At 43.9% G+C, this 17,274-nt stretch overlaps 1 protein-coding gene across 1 annotated transcript in view; it reads left to right on the top strand.

Moving 5' to 3' along the window:
* STARD10 (StAR related lipid transfer domain containing 10) overlaps nt 1-9,853 on the top strand; it is a 22,139-nt gene extending 12,286 nt beyond the window's left edge. Inside the window, exons 2-6 of the mRNA XM_072400184.1 lie at nt 3,442-3,589; nt 4,406-4,509; nt 7,554-7,671; nt 8,248-8,300; nt 9,173-9,853. Coding sequence (XP_072256285.1) covers nt 3,442-3,589; nt 4,406-4,509; nt 7,554-7,671; nt 8,248-8,300; nt 9,173-9,400 — 651 coding nt within the window. The 3' untranslated portion in view covers nt 9,401-9,853. The remainder of the gene's footprint in view (nt 1-3,441; nt 3,590-4,405; nt 4,510-7,553; nt 7,672-8,247; nt 8,301-9,172) is intronic.
* The last annotated feature ends 7,421 nt before the right edge of the window (nt 9,854-17,274 follow it).

The following is a 17,274-nucleotide window of genomic DNA, read 5'->3' as shown; positions in this document are numbered from 1 at the left end:
GACCCCTCTGATATCCTCGCCCTCATCCGGACCCCTCTGATATCCTCGCCCTCATCCGAACCCCCCTGATATCCTCGCCCTCATCCGAACCCCCCTGATATCCTCGCCCTCATCCGAACCCCCCTGATATCCTCGGCCTCTCCAGACCCCTCTGATATCCTTGCCCTTTCCAGACCCCTCTGATATCCTTGCCCTTTCCAGACCCCTCTGATATATTCGCCCTTTCCAGACCCCTCTGATATCCTTGCCCTCATCCGGACCCCTCTGATATCCTCGCCCACATCCAGACCCCAAATTTTCCCCACCCCATGCAGAATTACTATTATTAATAAACAGGATTTATATAGCGCAAACATACTACGCAGGGCTGTACATTAAATAGAGAAAATCATTCACTACCTGGACAGGAAGGATTTTTCTCCGTATGCATACCTGACACCGAGCATTCCAGGTATAATATCCAATCACATCAAAATCCCGCTGAGTCTGGAATGCCCCATATGCCCCCTCTCTATTACTCATGTGACTGAATCAGGGAATATCTAGAGCCCCCCCACCATTTTCTACCATGAAGGGAACAGAAAGTTCTCGATGGTGTCTTCTGATTCTCTACACTCCGGTCTCGGCACACACTGGCCCTGATTTATGAAAACTCTCCAAGGCTGGAGAGGATACACTTTCATCAGTGAACCTGGGTGATCTGGCAAACCTGCAATGGATTTCGTTAAAGTAATTTGGTATGTTTTGAAACCTGGACTGGATCCTTTCCAGGATTGCTGGATCACCCAGGTTCACTGATGAAAGTGTATCCTCTCCAGCCTTGGAGAATAAATCAGGGCCACAGAGTCTCCTGAGGGTCTGCACCTACAGAATTTTCCTAGAGAAGTTTTTATTGTCCTCTGCTGTGATCCGCCATTGCTTCAGTATTTTCAGGGTAACATAAGCCGGAAGCCCTCCTGCTGGATCCTCAGCTTTTCCACATTTCCCCCATTAGCCAGGATTGGAAAATTCCCACCAATCCAGGAGGGCTCTCCGCAAGCATGTTACCAAAATGAAACTTAATACAAGCAGAAAAACCCCGACCATACACAGGCCACCCTCCCTTCTGGATTCTTCAGGTTCATCCTGACATTAGAGTGTAAGCTCCTGTGGTACAGCTGTATATCATGTATCTATATCATAGTAATACTGGCAGACATCCGATTATTTTATAGCAGATTGAACTGATTATGAATTATTCACTCGGCATATGTCCGCACAGCCGTCTCCTGATGTTCCCACACACAGTGACGGGTGATAAGTGTGATATTACTGACTGGGTGACACGATATAATTCCCCTGGCATGTATGGTGACAACCCACAGCCATCTGCCGCTGGGTATAATGGGCCCCATGTCAGCTATTCCTGGAGATTCATTTCTGACGCCCAGCTGGATTGGGAGACGTCGGCACTTTGGTGACATCATCACGGCAATGGACGATTTCAAATGTTATATTTTTATCATTTGAGTTTTTTCCATGCGTTGCTGTATTTGTCAGATAAAACACAAATATTCATTTAAATATTCACCCAGAAATGTCTGCTAGATTCCTACAATGCAATGCCTATAGGGTGATGATTTGCCCTCCATTCGCACTGCCCCATGGACTTTCTCTTGATTTTGTGAATATCGATCATTTCTGGTGATATTTTTGGATTGGAGGAAGGGATCAAAGTGGTGAAAGAGGCCATTCAGGAACAAGGAGGCTGCCCAGCACGTCCTGGGTTTCCATTTTTATGACCACTTTCCTTTAGAGATGTACAAATACTTTCTCACTAAATCAGATCGGTTTATGAGTGCAATGTGAGCATCTAAATGGAGACAGTTAATAAAATGCCGGTGTAATCCAGGATTACCGGATCCGTATCATTGTGGGATGGGAGGATAATCTGTTTATGTAATCCTCGCTTCTACATATGGCGGATCTGATATCTGCACTCCTCGGGGCAGCAAAGGCTAAGAGTCTGAGCACATCCGGGGGTAAATCTAGCAGAAGGGTAAGAAGATGAGCCCTAACAGGGGAGTCACAAGACTCTAACCCCGGCCTCCGATGTACGCTGCCATTCATATTGCTTTTTAGAGAACGAACAAATATTAGCTGATAATATACAGGGAGGAAATATTAGGAAATGTCCATTGTTTCTCTCCAGGGTCCATTACTATTTTCCTCTATCAATGGGGGCAGTGGAGTGTGTTGGGGTTCAGGGAAGGGCCCCAAGCTGGGTTACTATGACTTGAACAGCCAATAAAAGGAGATGTGAACCTAAAATGAAACCCAAATAATATGGTGGCATATCATTGTCATTGTCATGTCAAACATATTTATAAAGCTCCTGCTTTCATCAAAATAATCCCTGGTGATCCTGCCATGAATGGTCCTGTTCATGCATTTCCTGGTATAGGGTGACAATACCTTGTCTGTCAGCTATGCTTTTGTGTTGTCATCGTGTCACACAGGTTACACACATTATGGATTTATGACCCTTGTTGTCATCTATTGGGAAATTCACTCTGGCAAATGCCATGCAGCCAGCACCGGAGTGCAGGGGATCAGCAGCACTTAGCTGTAATAAAGGGCGTGAAAAAATAATAAAAATGTAAACAATATACAAGAAATAAATGTCACCCGGTGGGTGATTACACATTACTATGAATAAAGCAGTCAGGGGTGTACAGGATGATCACATGATCAGATTCTGATACAAAGTATTCACCTGTACGCCCTTATATGGTAATAATACATCCTTCATTGAAATCACTTTATTTCCCCATCATTGCAATGCTGGAAACATGGAGGATGTTCAAAAACATTCATATTAGACTTTCACACACCAGAACCCCACATGCATTGTTCATTAAGGTGCTGTAAGTGGGGGTGGGGTGGATTATGGGTTTTTAATGCATTGCATTATCAATGGGGTGACAACGCTGTATGATTTTACTGCTAAACAAATAGTTGTCACGCTGTTAGTGAAAAAGCAGATAATTTTTCTAGGAAGTGGAAAATAACAGCTCTACTGGCAGGACCAACTGGTAATATTATTTATTATTAGGCAACAGAAAAGCTGGCAGAAGTCAGAAATAAAAATATTGATTCTGCCCGGAGTCACACATCAAGGTCGCTGACTCCCAGCCATTCTCCAAACTCGCTATGGTCTGTCTTCCGGCCCCCCCATTCCTGGTCTCTCCATGATGAGTGTATAAAGCTTATTGGAATTAGATCTGCAGATGGGGCGACTGGGCCAATCCCAATGAAATAGCGCTCATCTTGTGTCACATGATATAGAGAAATGATCTGGCATTGTGTGCTACTAATAGGATTGTTCCTCTTGTATTGCAATAGAGAATATTCATCCTGTATTATTTTTATTCACCGCCCGCCATTCTTTCACCCCTGCAGTGCCGGATGGAATGTAAGGACGTGTCAGCTGAGTTGCTCTATGATGTCCTGCATGACGTGGAATATCGCAGGAAATGGGACACAAACGTCATCGAGACCTTCGATATCGGGAAACTGACCGTCAATGCCGACATTGGATATTACGCATGTGAGTAATGTGCTGATAATACAGCCTGACATTGTCTTGTTCTTGGGGCACTACAACACCCAGCATGCCATGGCAGCATTCCAAACAGCAAACCATCAATTCCCTTCTCCAGGATTCAGGTTTCCATGTTATCACTCACTATGGACCAGCAAATCATCCCAGGTTCAGAGAACATTCTGTTTGTGACAAATCACAGATTAGAATAAGAAATCGTTCCATCCGATCCCCATAAATCCCCTCTATCCTGTGCAGGGAGCTGTATATACTTAATCCCTGTGGCTACAAATCATGCTCCATTCAGACCGTCTCGATTTGTAGCCATCCCATTGTGCTGTACAGAGCTGAGACTACAAATGTAACACCCCCATTCATCATACACAATGCAAGGAATCATGGGACATGGAGTTTTCTTATAGGCAGGAAGCTGGCATTACAGGCTCTGCTGCCCTCTAGTGTTCAGCCAGGGATACTGACACCCACCAGCAGCCTTTACACAGAATCTAGATGGAGAAATCATCTGAATGTCTTCTGTTATCCCCAATCACTGATAGCAGGTCAGACAGGACCACCTTATGTGGCTTCCACTCCTTCCCCCTGGAGGGCCCAAAACAATAATGGGCAATAAATAAGGGCAGCCACTTGACAAATACTTGGAAATCGATGAATCAACCGCTACACCTGGATTTCCTGGCATTTTTACTAAACCCAGGGCCGAGGTTTATACTGGACCATGTTGTAAAATGAAATTATATGAAGTCAGGTTTCCTGTACATGTTCCTGATAATGTGACCTCGTCTCCTCTTCTCCCTTCTATAGGGAAATGTCCGAAACCACTGAAGAACCGTGATGTCATCACTCTGCGCTCCTGGCTGCCAATGGGAAAGGATTACATCATTATGAATTATTCTGTAAAACATGCGGTAAGTGTGACCCTAAAAATTCCCCCAGAACCTGCAGAAAATTGTGTCACCCCAACCTTGTCCATCCCCCGACTCTGCACCCTGTGTATGACCTTCCATCCCCGGACTCTGCACCCTGTGTATGACCTTCCATCCCCGGACTCTGCACCCTTTGTATGGCCTTCCATCCCCGGTCTCTGCCCCCTGTGTATGACCTTCAATCCTCGGACTCTGCACCCTGTGTATGACCTTCCATCCCTGGACTCTGCACCCTGTGTATGGCCTGGAGTTGACTTTTCAAGCAGTAGGCAGTGACAGGTTCTCTTTAATGAACTTTTTCTGCTCTATGATTGGTTGATGCCGTGTCACCTGCTTTGTCACCTGGCCTCCCTACGGCCTTTTATCTTTGCTGTGCCTGGTTTGCAGAGGTGACGCCATTTATTGTTCAGTGTTCAGTCACGGCACAATCTGTCGTTGATAACATCGTGTCAACAGATGAATCCAGACAAACACGGCTGCGTGGAGCTGCTTTTTATAGCCCTGCTGACGCGATTTGCGTCCAATCTGATTTGCAGGCAGCAGCCTGAACTCTTTGAATAAATCTAGGTCACTTGCCATGGCAGACGGATAGGAAAGCACAGAGAAGGCCGATACAAGTAATCTGCTACAGACTGGTGGGGCTCTCATTACTGTTCCCGCTGGGGGATGGTATCTAAATGATGGCGCTTCAGGCAGGAATCACGATGATTAAACTGAATTCATATTGAAAAATGAAGCGTAATATACTTTAACAACCAGCTGCCTCCTGTATGGAAACTGAGAGCAAGAAAAATGCTTGTGTGCAGAAATTTGCTGGTCATGTGAGCTGTGCCTAGGCATCTGATAGGCTGCTCCAATCTCTGATCATGTGACCAGTTATAGGAAGGGAATTATATTCTGGACTTCCAACATTTAATTTCTTGATTTGGAAGGTTTGGTTAACATCGATAAATGATGAAATTTAGTTTTTTTTACACATTTAAAGATGATTTTTTTTTTATTGCACATTGACAGCTGCAGCCAGCAGATCTACATTGGATCACCGTGATTGGCTGTCAAAGTGGTCAGGTGATAAGTGTATTCTCAGGATTGCTGTGCACAGATACACGCTCCTAGTTCTTCATTAGAATATCATTGGGTTAGGTACAGGTCTCCTTTACAGTGTTCACCCATAGATGATGTGATTGGCAGATGCTGTAGAGTTAAATCCACCAATGATGTAAAGTTACCAGTTCCTCAGGGGAGGTTCCCTGCCCTCTGATTGGTAGATGTAGAAAGGAGGTTGTATAAGGGCTGCACATGGCGCCGGTTCTCTTGAACACACAAAGGTGAGTGGGGGGCCCACAAAACTCTCAGGTGTGCAGGAGCAGAGCTCACTATCAAAGAATTTAGGGGCTGATAATTACCTATAAATAAAATATATCTTTGGACAGATTTACCCCTCCATGTCAAAGTAAAACCTTTTGCTCTAGAGGGAGGCAGACATGACAGTTATGTATTCATTGAACTGTTTATGTGATCACTATGACATAGATCTGCAGCTAGTATAAAGACCTGGTTATGATTTATCTTTGTTCTCTGCTCCTCCACTGTCCAATCACATTCTGGGGGTGGGACAGGGCCCAAACTGTATTTAATTAATGTGATAAAGAATAATCAGGTCACTGTGCTGTGTAAATCCCAGGACTGGCTGGACAGAACTACAAACCAGTAAGGAGTTAAGCGTTGGGGAGAGCGGGGCGGTGGCGGTATTTGTAGCGGGAACATTTCCGCCCCCTCTGCCTGTGCGCAGAGCTATATTTGGCTCAGCCTCTGGAGGAATCCTGACACCATTCCAACATCAAACGTGCTGAAAAATTCCTAATTATCGATCACAGTCAGCTCAATGTTCTGCTGCAGGAAATGCCAAATGTTCCCGTGTCACAATACCGCCTGATACACAACAGCGCCATTCTTTGGACCAGAACATCGGGCGCAGGTCGATCAGGGTCATCCTTAAAGAGAACCTGTCATACTGCCGGCTAATCGACAGATTGCTTATGGATGGAGCTGTGATTGCCCGCTTACATTATTAATATATAGCCATCAATCACTGATCACCACAAATACCCAATAACTCCTATTCCTGAAATGAATGGTCTGGTGACAGGTTCTCTTTAATGATCGTGTCACCCCCAGAGTCACATGTTTAAGAAATATTTAATGTACAGCGCTATGCAATATGTTGGCGCTATATCAATACAATTTACATTATTTCTCCTTTTATATATTGGAGGATTTTGTTCTTCCCATGCTGAGGTCTCCATACAAGTGACAGTAACCTTACAATAAATCTCTATCAGGTTATGTTCTTGCTATTCAATCAGCAGTGAGCATGAGTTTTTCTGATTGGAGAGCTCTGACCTCTGCAGGGAGACCTCTGCTTCCATACAAAGAATGAGGCACCTTCTCTGGCAGGGGACATTTTGTTCATCTTTTTCTGCAGTTGCTTTCTGAAGTATAGGATTTGTGGATTCACGTGTATTTTGTGGATTGAAAATGATACTTTTATGGATTTCCCTGTGATTGCCCGGCAAAGCTCCTCTAACATGCATGCAACACCGCTCAGTATGTTCAGTATGAAGGGGTCCTGCAATGCAGGCAGTGAGATCAGTTCTGGATACAATGTGCACCATCCAAGCACTGATCATTGTCTGTTCCGTATCCTCAGGGTGAATCCAATGGTGGCCCCATTATTCCTCCTCCATCCACTGCTTGCATTGGGTGGTATCGGCTGGGTGCTGGTATTCCGGACCTCACACTGCATGCTATATGTATTGCTCTATTGTTAGATGAGTAGATTATTTGAGGGGTTCTCTGGGAAGGTTTTCAGGGATCCTTGATGGTGAGAAGCCTGGGAATGGCTGCCATAGGATATCACATGATACATTGGGTGAATGATGATGAATGAGCCTTGGCCCATGGCTGGCCGCAGTCTCTGCATTTTACATCTGTTACACCCCTCCTGTGTTTTCTCATTGATACAGAAATACCCCCCGAAGAAGGACCTGGTACGGGCTGTGTCCATACAAACCGGGTACCTTATACAGGGCGGAGGACCCAACAGCTGCACCCTCATCTACCTGGCCCAGGTGGATCCCAGAGGTGAGTGAGAAAGCTGCTAAACTCTCCTGGACAGATCAGTGGGCTTGTTGTCTGTAACATGGGAAATACCTTTGATCCTGCCATAAATGCAGAGCCCTCATCACTCCCTGTGCACGGAACAAATAGAGCCCTAAATCTACACGCCATTATAACTGACCTTTAGGGGCCAAATGGGTGGCCGGACATAAACACAATGGGCCCCTGCAGTCCTGCATTATTGTTGGAATATCTGATCCATTACATTAATAATACCCCTCTGGGTGGGGCAGGTGATTGGATCGGGGGTTACTATTCCACCAAATGGAAGGGAAATATTCCGCAGGTTATGTGATATTATACAATATTCTATTTCTGTACTTGTGATGAGATGTACAGCGCTGTGTAATATGTTGGCGCTATATAAATACTACTTAATATTAATATAAGGAAGACATACATATCATTGTTGTGTCCGGGTCTGTTGTGTCTTCACAATTGTTTCCTTTAGCTTCGGATATATAGAGAAGATTCTGCTGTCTGGTGTCAGTGATATAATAAAAGACAATTACTGAATATTTCTCTTTCTTCTGTCTGCAGGTTCTTTACCCAAATGGGTCGTGAATAAATCTTCACAGTTTTTAGCTCCAAAGGTAAGTCAGTAAAATGAAATCTGGACAAATAAAACCTAAGAATGCTGGAGGTCATAAATGTAACAATCACTAATAACTTATATATATAAATAACTTTGTATAATAAATGTTCTAATATTGGATCATTTCACCCAGAAGACAAAACTCTGAAACTGGCATAGCGGGCTGGGAAAGAAAGGAGTAATTAGGGCTAATAAAGGGCAGCAAGGGGTTAATCACATCAGATTTAAAAATATCTCTCTCTCTAGATCTAGATAATATCTCTCTAGATTGTAAGCTCTTCGGGGCAGGATCCTCTCCTGTCACTGACTGTATCTGTCATTTACAACCCCTATCTAATGTACAGCGCTGCGTAATATGTTGGCCCTATATAAATCCTGATTAATAATAGTAATAATAATACATCACTTTTATTTCTTTATTTCCTTCATTATGAAAGTTTTTGCATTTTATGTACGGTATTTGTATTTAAATCTTTATCATATATTAGTCTTTAGCCTTTTAGAGATTCTTACGGCTCCTCTGAACCGGCCAGTATAAGATTTACCCGCCAGTGCCCACTGAGGGCCCATTTGGACCTGTCTGCTTGGTTGCATTGTGTTATGGCAGCCTATTCATTTCTAAAGGGCTGTCACCATTCAAAAACATTTGTGAAGATTTTTTTCTGATGCAGTGCTCCTTAACACATGGTTCCTGCAGTCCGTGGTGAATGTAGGCCTGGTAGGGTGGCACTCACAATACTTGGCACCATAGTGTAATGCTGCACTAAAGAAATGTAGTGTTAGTGTCAGTGCTGCTCCAGCTCCCCCAGCTGCTGGATTGGTAGGCAGCTGCTACATCTTTCTAACAAATCTTGTTTTTCGAATCTCCAGGCCATGAAGAAGATGTACAAAGCCTGCGTGAAGTACCCAGACTGGAAAAAGAAGCACAACCCCCAGCACAAACCATGGCTGTACCCAGAGCAGAGCAATCTGCCCACCATCAGTCTGTCCGAGGTGTCCGTCCAGCACGCCGACTCCCTGGAAAATATCGATGAGAGCTGCGTGGCAGAGACCAAGGACGACCGAGGAGACATGAGTGATGAAGACAGCGTCAACTGAGGGCACGGAACCTCTGCCGGGCCCATTGGTGGCGCCTTGAGGACCAAAAAATAAAAATGGTGTCTTCATCTTCTCATTGGTGGAGCAGACACAGGAGGGGGAGGGGTAGTACATTTTAATTGGGAAGAAGGTGATTTTTATACAAATCTTAAAGGTTCTGCCATTGGTTTTGCTCCTTTTCAGTAAACCGTTCAGTGACCGAGAACTGTTGCTTTTGGACTTGGTGACAATGGCCCGAGGGTCAAACCAAAGCATCACCCATCAACGCTCCATGAAATTGTATTTTAGGTCTATTTTGCTGTATGAGTTTTTTTTTTTTTGGAAACATCAATATTGCAGAAAGTGAATATTTTTAGCAGTGATATATCGGTGACAGAACACCTGAGAGACCGATGGGACAGGTGACATCTTCTCACCTGTTCACCATAGAAATATTAAAGGATTTTCAGCTCATTCCTGTGTGTCTTGTTATTGCAGGAAATGGGAATATTTGTGCTATTCATACATTGGGGTATCGTACCCCCATAGACCCCTATAGACCCCCATAGACCCCTAAAGCCTGCCAGCTTGTCTTCCCCCCATGTATTTTCTGCCCCTTTGCTCCTGTTACATTGTATCACATGTGGAGCAAGCTGTTCATATTCCTTCTCTTGTCTTCCTGCACCCTGGTTTGATTGGCAGTGCCCGGGATGCTGCTCCTTGGGGTATACAGAGGAGGTGGCAGCCATGGGGGGTGCGAAACGTGCAACACATGGAGCCAAGATAGATGAAAGTTCATGGAGGGGGGTGCACTTTGGGTGCTTTGTTACCTTATCCCAGCACTTCCAGCATATACATATCAGAATACATCATCCCCTTCCTTATTGGCTTCTATAGATTGCTGTTATTAAATATTAAAGCTGTCCAAGGCTGGAGAGAATACACTTTCCTCAGTGATGCTGGGTGATCCAGAAAACCTGGAATAGATATCCTAAGGTATTATCTGTTTGTTAGCAAATGTTTTCAATTCTGGACCAGATCCATTCCAGATTTGCTGGATCACCCAGCTTCACCGAGGAAAGTGTGATCTCTCCAGCCTTGGAGAGCTTTAATAAATCCGGATCATGGTATCACTGCCGTTATGTACAAATATCGGAATCCCCCCTCAACAACAGCTCCATTTACATTATTGATGAGCTCTGCACAATTCATACATTAGTACAAATCCTCATAGTCATACATCGGCCCCTCTTCCCCTTTATCCCATCTCTATGGGTGGATATTCTGGGACATCCTAAAATCTTTTCTGTTTCCCCAATATGTGCAACCCCCTCCTTTCCTACATTCACCCCAAACCAGGACAATCATCCAAACAATCCCATTTCTGGCTGAAGTGAATCCAGTGGGTTCAGGGATTGTCACCTCGCACTCCCATGCCCGCCATTGTTCAGAGATTGCTCTGCAGCTGGATGTTATCTCTTTGCTGCAGTTTCATTGTATCATCACTGCCATGGCACTTATAACGGTTTGCTGTGTTCAGGTGGATTTTTTATTTATTTACTAGAATTTATATAGCACCAACATATTATGCAGCGCTGTACAAAGGCCATAGTCATGTGACTAGCTGTCCCTCAGAGAAGCTTACAATCTAATGTCCCTACCAAAGTCATATGTTAATATTACAGACTAAGGACGATAGGGGGAAGCAAAATAAACTGCATGATTTTTGGGAAGAAACCCACACAAACACGGGGAGAACTTACAAACTCCATGCAGATAGTGTCCTGCCTGAGATTCCAACCTGGGACCCAGTGCTAACCACTGAGCCACCCTGCATGATGGAAGCACAACCAGTGTAAATAATTGACATCTCCCTGATATTCATTTACCTGCTTACCTCTGCGCACCTGTTCTCTTACATTTTAGGGACAATGGCTCTGATTTATGAAAGCTCCCCAAGCCTGGAGAGGATACACTTTCATCAGTGAATCTGGGTGATCCAGCAAACCTGGAATGGATTTCTTAAAAGTCATTTATTTGTAAGCGTATTTTTTCAATCTTGGACCAGATCCATTCCATGTTTTCTGGATCAATCAGCTTCACTGATGAAAGTTTATTCTCTCCAGGCTTGGGGAGCTTTAATAAATCAGGCCCAATGTTTGGGAATACTGGCCCATAACCTGAACCCAGCAATCCGCTGAGGGTGCATGCTGCTTACCAGTGTGGGTCAGTACCAGGTCCATATAGAAAGATTAGGGCCCAGCGGTTACCCAACAAGTTCTCCTCTCTCGATGGCTGCTAGGCGGAACTGGTAAGCACTGGAAATGGCGCACGCAATGTTTTACCTAACGGCAGACAGGAGAAATGAGCATTGGACCGCGCACCTTTCTACCATTTCAGGTTCAGATTTGTCCTTGAGGAGAATGTCTTTTATCTAGGATTGCAGTTTCCATGACAATCCAGCCAACATCCCTTATCGAGGCCGGAACACGAGCGGGGCCACCAAATGACACCGGACGGCATTTACTGAATGTTTTTATCTTTACCGAGGGGCCAAAAAGGAAAACGGGGGATGAGAGCCAAGCCATTTCTGGGAGATGTTTGTGTTGTTCCTCTAATATCACAATGATAAAATCATACAAGCCACCAAATACCCAGCCATTGGGATAACCAGGCCGGGCCCACAGGAAGGGTTTATATTGGGGTACAAGGGGGGAGACATGGGGGGTACATAGTGGTGGCAAAACTGGCACAGCCCGGGGACACAGACCCCAGGGGGAGGAGGCAAAGGATAAATCATATTATACACAGCTCCATGCTGATAACTATAAATTCACCACTGGCTGGGTGAAAAGTTGGGTGAAAAATACCACCTTTTATTAGGTAAAAAATCCATTTTATATAGAGGTATATAAAATACCCTCCCCCACCTACCTACCTGAGAATAACGAATACCAAAATATTTTTTTATTAAAATGAATAAATATTTAAATGTAAATCTCTTTATTATAAACAAATATTTTTATATAAATATATAAACATATACATAATAATAAATAATAAAGATATAAATATTAATATTAAATAAATATATAAAACCATATATATAAAATACACATCAGGGTATCTCATAGACAAAACCCCTTTGAATAAGATTGGAGTGTGTGGGTCATCCAATCCAAGATATCGGATGGCCGGGGACCCCAAAGCAGCCCAGGAGAGGACGGAGGAGCCGGCAGAGGAGCGCAGGGTGAATGTTGCACTTTTAGTGTGAATCACTTTACATATAAGTGTACTTGTTTATTATAGCCAAAGATCTTCCATTAAGACACAGACTTCAGTCTCACTTTAGGTGGTGAATAATTCATCCATCGCGCTCTCCATTCAATGCGTTGTCCTACAAAATGCGCCTGCACATCCCCGGCTCCGGGCTTTTCTGGCCAGGGCCCCATTCAGCATTTTATGTCAGTGCAGCCTTCTCCTCTTACACCACTAATTGCCTCCCAGCCCCCAATGCACTGCGGCGGTGGGCCGCTGGCCCAATGCTTTGATGGGAAGCTGCAGTGGGTTTGCATGCTGCATAAACAACTCATCAACATAACATCACCGGCCCCGAGGATGTGAGGGGCCACCTGGACCTGGACTTACACCCTAATGGGGATGGGAGGGGTGATATTGCCATCAGATACATTTAGTTGAAGTTGAAAGTGAACGCCATCATTCACCTGCAGCAATAGGAGGAACCCGGACTGGGTGCAGACCAAAACCTTTACTGGGGCCAATTTCAGGGTCAGGCAAACTGGGCAATGCCCCAGGGCCCCAACCAAGAGAATAGCAGAGGGTCCTGGGAAGTTATAGGACCCCACATTAAATATTTCCAGGGCCCCATCTTCTTTAGGGCCCCAACCAAGAGAATAGCAGAGGGTGCTGAGAAGCTAAAGGACCCCACCTTATACAATTCCAGGGCCCCATCTTCTTTAGGGCCCCAACCATGAGATTAGTAGGGCCCCATCTTCTTTAGGGCCCCAGCCAAAAGAATAGCAGAGGGTGTTGGGAAGCTAAAGGACCCCACTTTATATATTTCCAGGGTCCCATCTTCTTTAGGGGCCCAATCAAGAGAATAGCACAGGGTGCTGGAAAGCTATAGGACCCCACTTTATTTATTTCCAGGGCCGCATCTTCTTTAGGGCCCCAACCAAGAGATTAGCAGAGGGTGTTGGGAAGCTTTAGAACCCCACTTTATATATTTCCAGGGCCAAATCCTTTTTAGGGGCCCAATCGAGAGAATAGCAGAGGGTGCTGGAAAGCTATAGGACCCCACTTTATATATTTCCAGGGCCCCAACTGAGGTAATGGCAAAGAGTACAGGGGCTGGAAATCCCCACCCTATATATGCTCAGGTTTTTTTTTTACAGCTACACCTGTAGACCTGTGGTTTCCCTATATTAGGAAGCTGATATTGCAGCCTCTCTGCTGCCCTCTAGTTGTCAGCCAGAAAAAGCTGTACAGCAGAGCTCAAACTGGAGAGGATAAAGTAGAATGGGGGGAGGGAGTAAGGGTTAAGGGACTGAACTTTGTAAAGGACAATTGTAACAAAGATGCGGTTGTGTCTTAAAGCCCAACTTCCCTCAGCTCCCACTAACATTGTTTTGTATGCTTGTATACGTACCAGGTGTCTGCAGGCTCTTCATATGGCTTCCAGGTCCCAAGATTTCAAGGTAGTGATGTCTTTTTGCATCTTTACACTGCGAGTGCTAGGCATGTGGTGCTGCTCCTCAGGGGCGGGGACCTTTATGTACCGCACTCACAGTATGTCCTCAGTGTTAAATGAAGTCAGATGGTATTCATCCTGATAGACTGAGGACATCTTGTGGTGGAGGGGAGATACTACAGGGGATGGATGACGTGAGTATTGCAATCTGAGGTTTTTTATTTTATGCTAAAAAAGATAAATAAAGTCTAAGTAAGGGTCACAGTGTGGTTGTTCATAAAACCCAGCAACAATCATTATCAATCTAACATTAAAATACCCTCTTTGACGCTTTCCAAGGCAGAAACACATATTTCAGAATTTTTATTTACCTGTTGGACTTATGGCAAACATCTTTCAGTAAAAGTTTAATATTATGCTGTATTATTCGGTGACAGGTTCACTTTATCCTTAGATAACCTGAACTGTTACCCCAAGCAAGTCAATGTGAAAGAATGAAACTTAAGGCAACAGCGCTCTCTGCCGGACAGATGCGGTATTGTCACAATTTGATTGCCAAATCCCCAAATGGTCCTTTACCCCTATGCTTGTTATTATTATTATTATTATTATTATTATTATTAATAATAATAATAATAATAATAATAATAATAATAATAAACAGGATTTATATAGCCCCAACATATTACGCAGCGCTGTACATTAAATAGTATACACATGAATAACCTATTTATTGTACAACGTTACGATATATGTTGGGTTTTTTTTATAAATAAACAATATTAATAATACTAGCAGATTGTTCCCCAGTCACAGCCTTAAATTAGGCTATAAGGTGACATTAGATTGTGAGCTCCTCTGACACTGATAGGACATGGATACAGCACTATGTCCTATGTCAGCACTATATAAATAAATATAAATTGTTAACAGGCCTTCTAAAGAGTAAAAATATTCAAAGTCATATTAGATCATAGGGTGATCATTTCTCAGCTAAAGATGATACCTGTATCAGCCTAGGGGGTCTGTGTCAGGTCAGACATGGCTAAAACCCTAAAATCACCCCAAACCTGAGCTGCGATGGCGCCAACTTCACATGTTCCAGCTCCAGAGTACACTCAGCTCTTATAGAGAACAATAGGAGGGCTATTCTGGGTTAGAACATGCACAGTAGTGTCCAGGGATAAATATATCTATATAATGACACATCCCAAATGGGAAGCATTGGTAAATATGGGGTCTGCAATGAATAGGTAGGTCGAGGGGCATAGGAGCTGGGTCAGCACAGACAGTAATCAGCAAAGGACATTCCAAGGAGAGGAGGGGGCTATGATGTGCAATAAGGAGCGGGGCTGTGCTTCTGCAGTAATCCAAATTTCTAAGCACATTGCAAGGCTATAAGAAAAATTAACAGCTAGCATTTAAAATAGTTTATTCATCTGTGAGCTGCAACAAGTCAAACTTTAAGGTTTTATTACTTTAATTGCTTGGGTTTCTATTGCATTTTATATCCAGCAATGGAGTCTGAGTCCCCTCCCCCCATCTTTGTGACATTATCTTCAGAACCTGCAAATGGACAGACAATGGGATGTGTCCACACCAATCAATGCAGCATTAATATGGGCCCCTGACAAAGAGCCCCCTCTGGAAGGGAACCCAGGACCCGGTGCATCATGTGACCAGTAATCTAGAGGAGTAACTAGATCTATTTATTTTATTATAACAAAGTGATTAATAAAGGGAAGGCGGTATGCACTGATTACATATTGAGGTTTTTAACCCTTTAGGACTTTTTCAGACCATTTGCAGTTTCTGAGTTGTGGTGTTTGGGTAACCCTTCCCATGCCCGGCACAATGAGTGGGAAGGGGGAACCCCCCCCTATAGACTCTCCCTGCACGCTCGCCATTAATTACCTTCACTATTACCGCACCCCCTCTTCTTATAAAACAACTACACGCCTGTCTGTAATACAGCCTCAGGGGGAAATGACACAAAGGTCTCATTTGTGACACTCAGTAAGTTTGCAGGTGACACAAAACTATAAAAGTTATTTAATATAAAATAAAACAAAGCTGAGCTCCAGCCGAGACTGAGCTTACTCACATTTGGATTGTCAGCTCTGAGGGTTGTGAGCGTTACAAAACAAACGGAGTCTCCAGACTGTAAGTTATCTTTTATAGTGAATTATTATAAGTGCCTGGGATAATGAGTGCTAGCAAGGTGGAAGGTTTGGCTCAGTTGCTGGGAATCGAAGGATCTCCATGGCGGTATTCCCTGGAATAATGGTGCCGTGTGCAGGAACGGGAAGAGACAGATACAATGGTGGCCTTCAGGTTGGATCTCAATTGGACAATTTGTAAAGCTTTGCCCCATGTGTCATACACCGAGCACATTATTTATTCTCATGTCACATTGTGTGTTTCATATGACACAAGGTGCAGCTATCTATGGGGTGGGCCCTGGAGTTAGCTTTGTGGCCCTATGGTCAGCAGAGTCTCCCCAACCAGTACTTAGGGGGCTGATTATAGCTGGCCCAGGGGGGCAATTTAACCCTGTCCCCTGTCTGGAGCATTACGCCCTGGGGGTATCAGGTACATGAAGCCCTTCAGATGATGATCATAGCACCCTACTGCACTTCCTTGGTGTTTTATACGGTCACTTTTTTTGTTCATCGGGGTTTTTGTTTCAGACAAACCATGGATTAAATAAAAACAAAACAATGGCTTTCCCTAATAATTACAGACCGGTTAGTTTAACGTCCATAGTTGGAATAGTCTTAGGAAGTTTGATAAAGAAACACATAAAGGAGTTTCTGCTAGAAAATATTATTATAAGTGATAGTCAGCATGGCTTCTAGAAAGACAGAAGTTGTGAAACAAATTTCCTCTCTTTTTATGAGGACATAAGTAATCAGTAATACAGTGGAGTAGCAGTTGATATAGTGTACTTGGACTTTGCTAAAGCATTTGACACCGTACCCCACAGACGGGTAATATGCAAGTTAGGGTCGATGGGTTTAGAAAAGTCAATCAGTAAATGGATAGAGAACTGGCTTAAAGATCGCATCCAGAGAGTTGTAATTAATGATTCATACTCTGAATGGTGTAAGGGTATTAGTGGTGTACCCCAGGGTTCAGTGTTGGGACCTTTACTGTGTAACATCTTTATAAATGATATAGAGTT

Source organism: Pyxicephalus adspersus, chromosome 1 (assembly GCF_032062135.1).
Source record: "Pyxicephalus adspersus chromosome 1, UCB_Pads_2.0, whole genome shotgun sequence".
In the NCBI taxonomy this organism is placed as follows: domain Eukaryota; kingdom Metazoa; phylum Chordata; class Amphibia; order Anura; family Pyxicephalidae; genus Pyxicephalus; species Pyxicephalus adspersus.
This window is presented reverse-complemented; position numbering and strand designations above follow the sequence as displayed.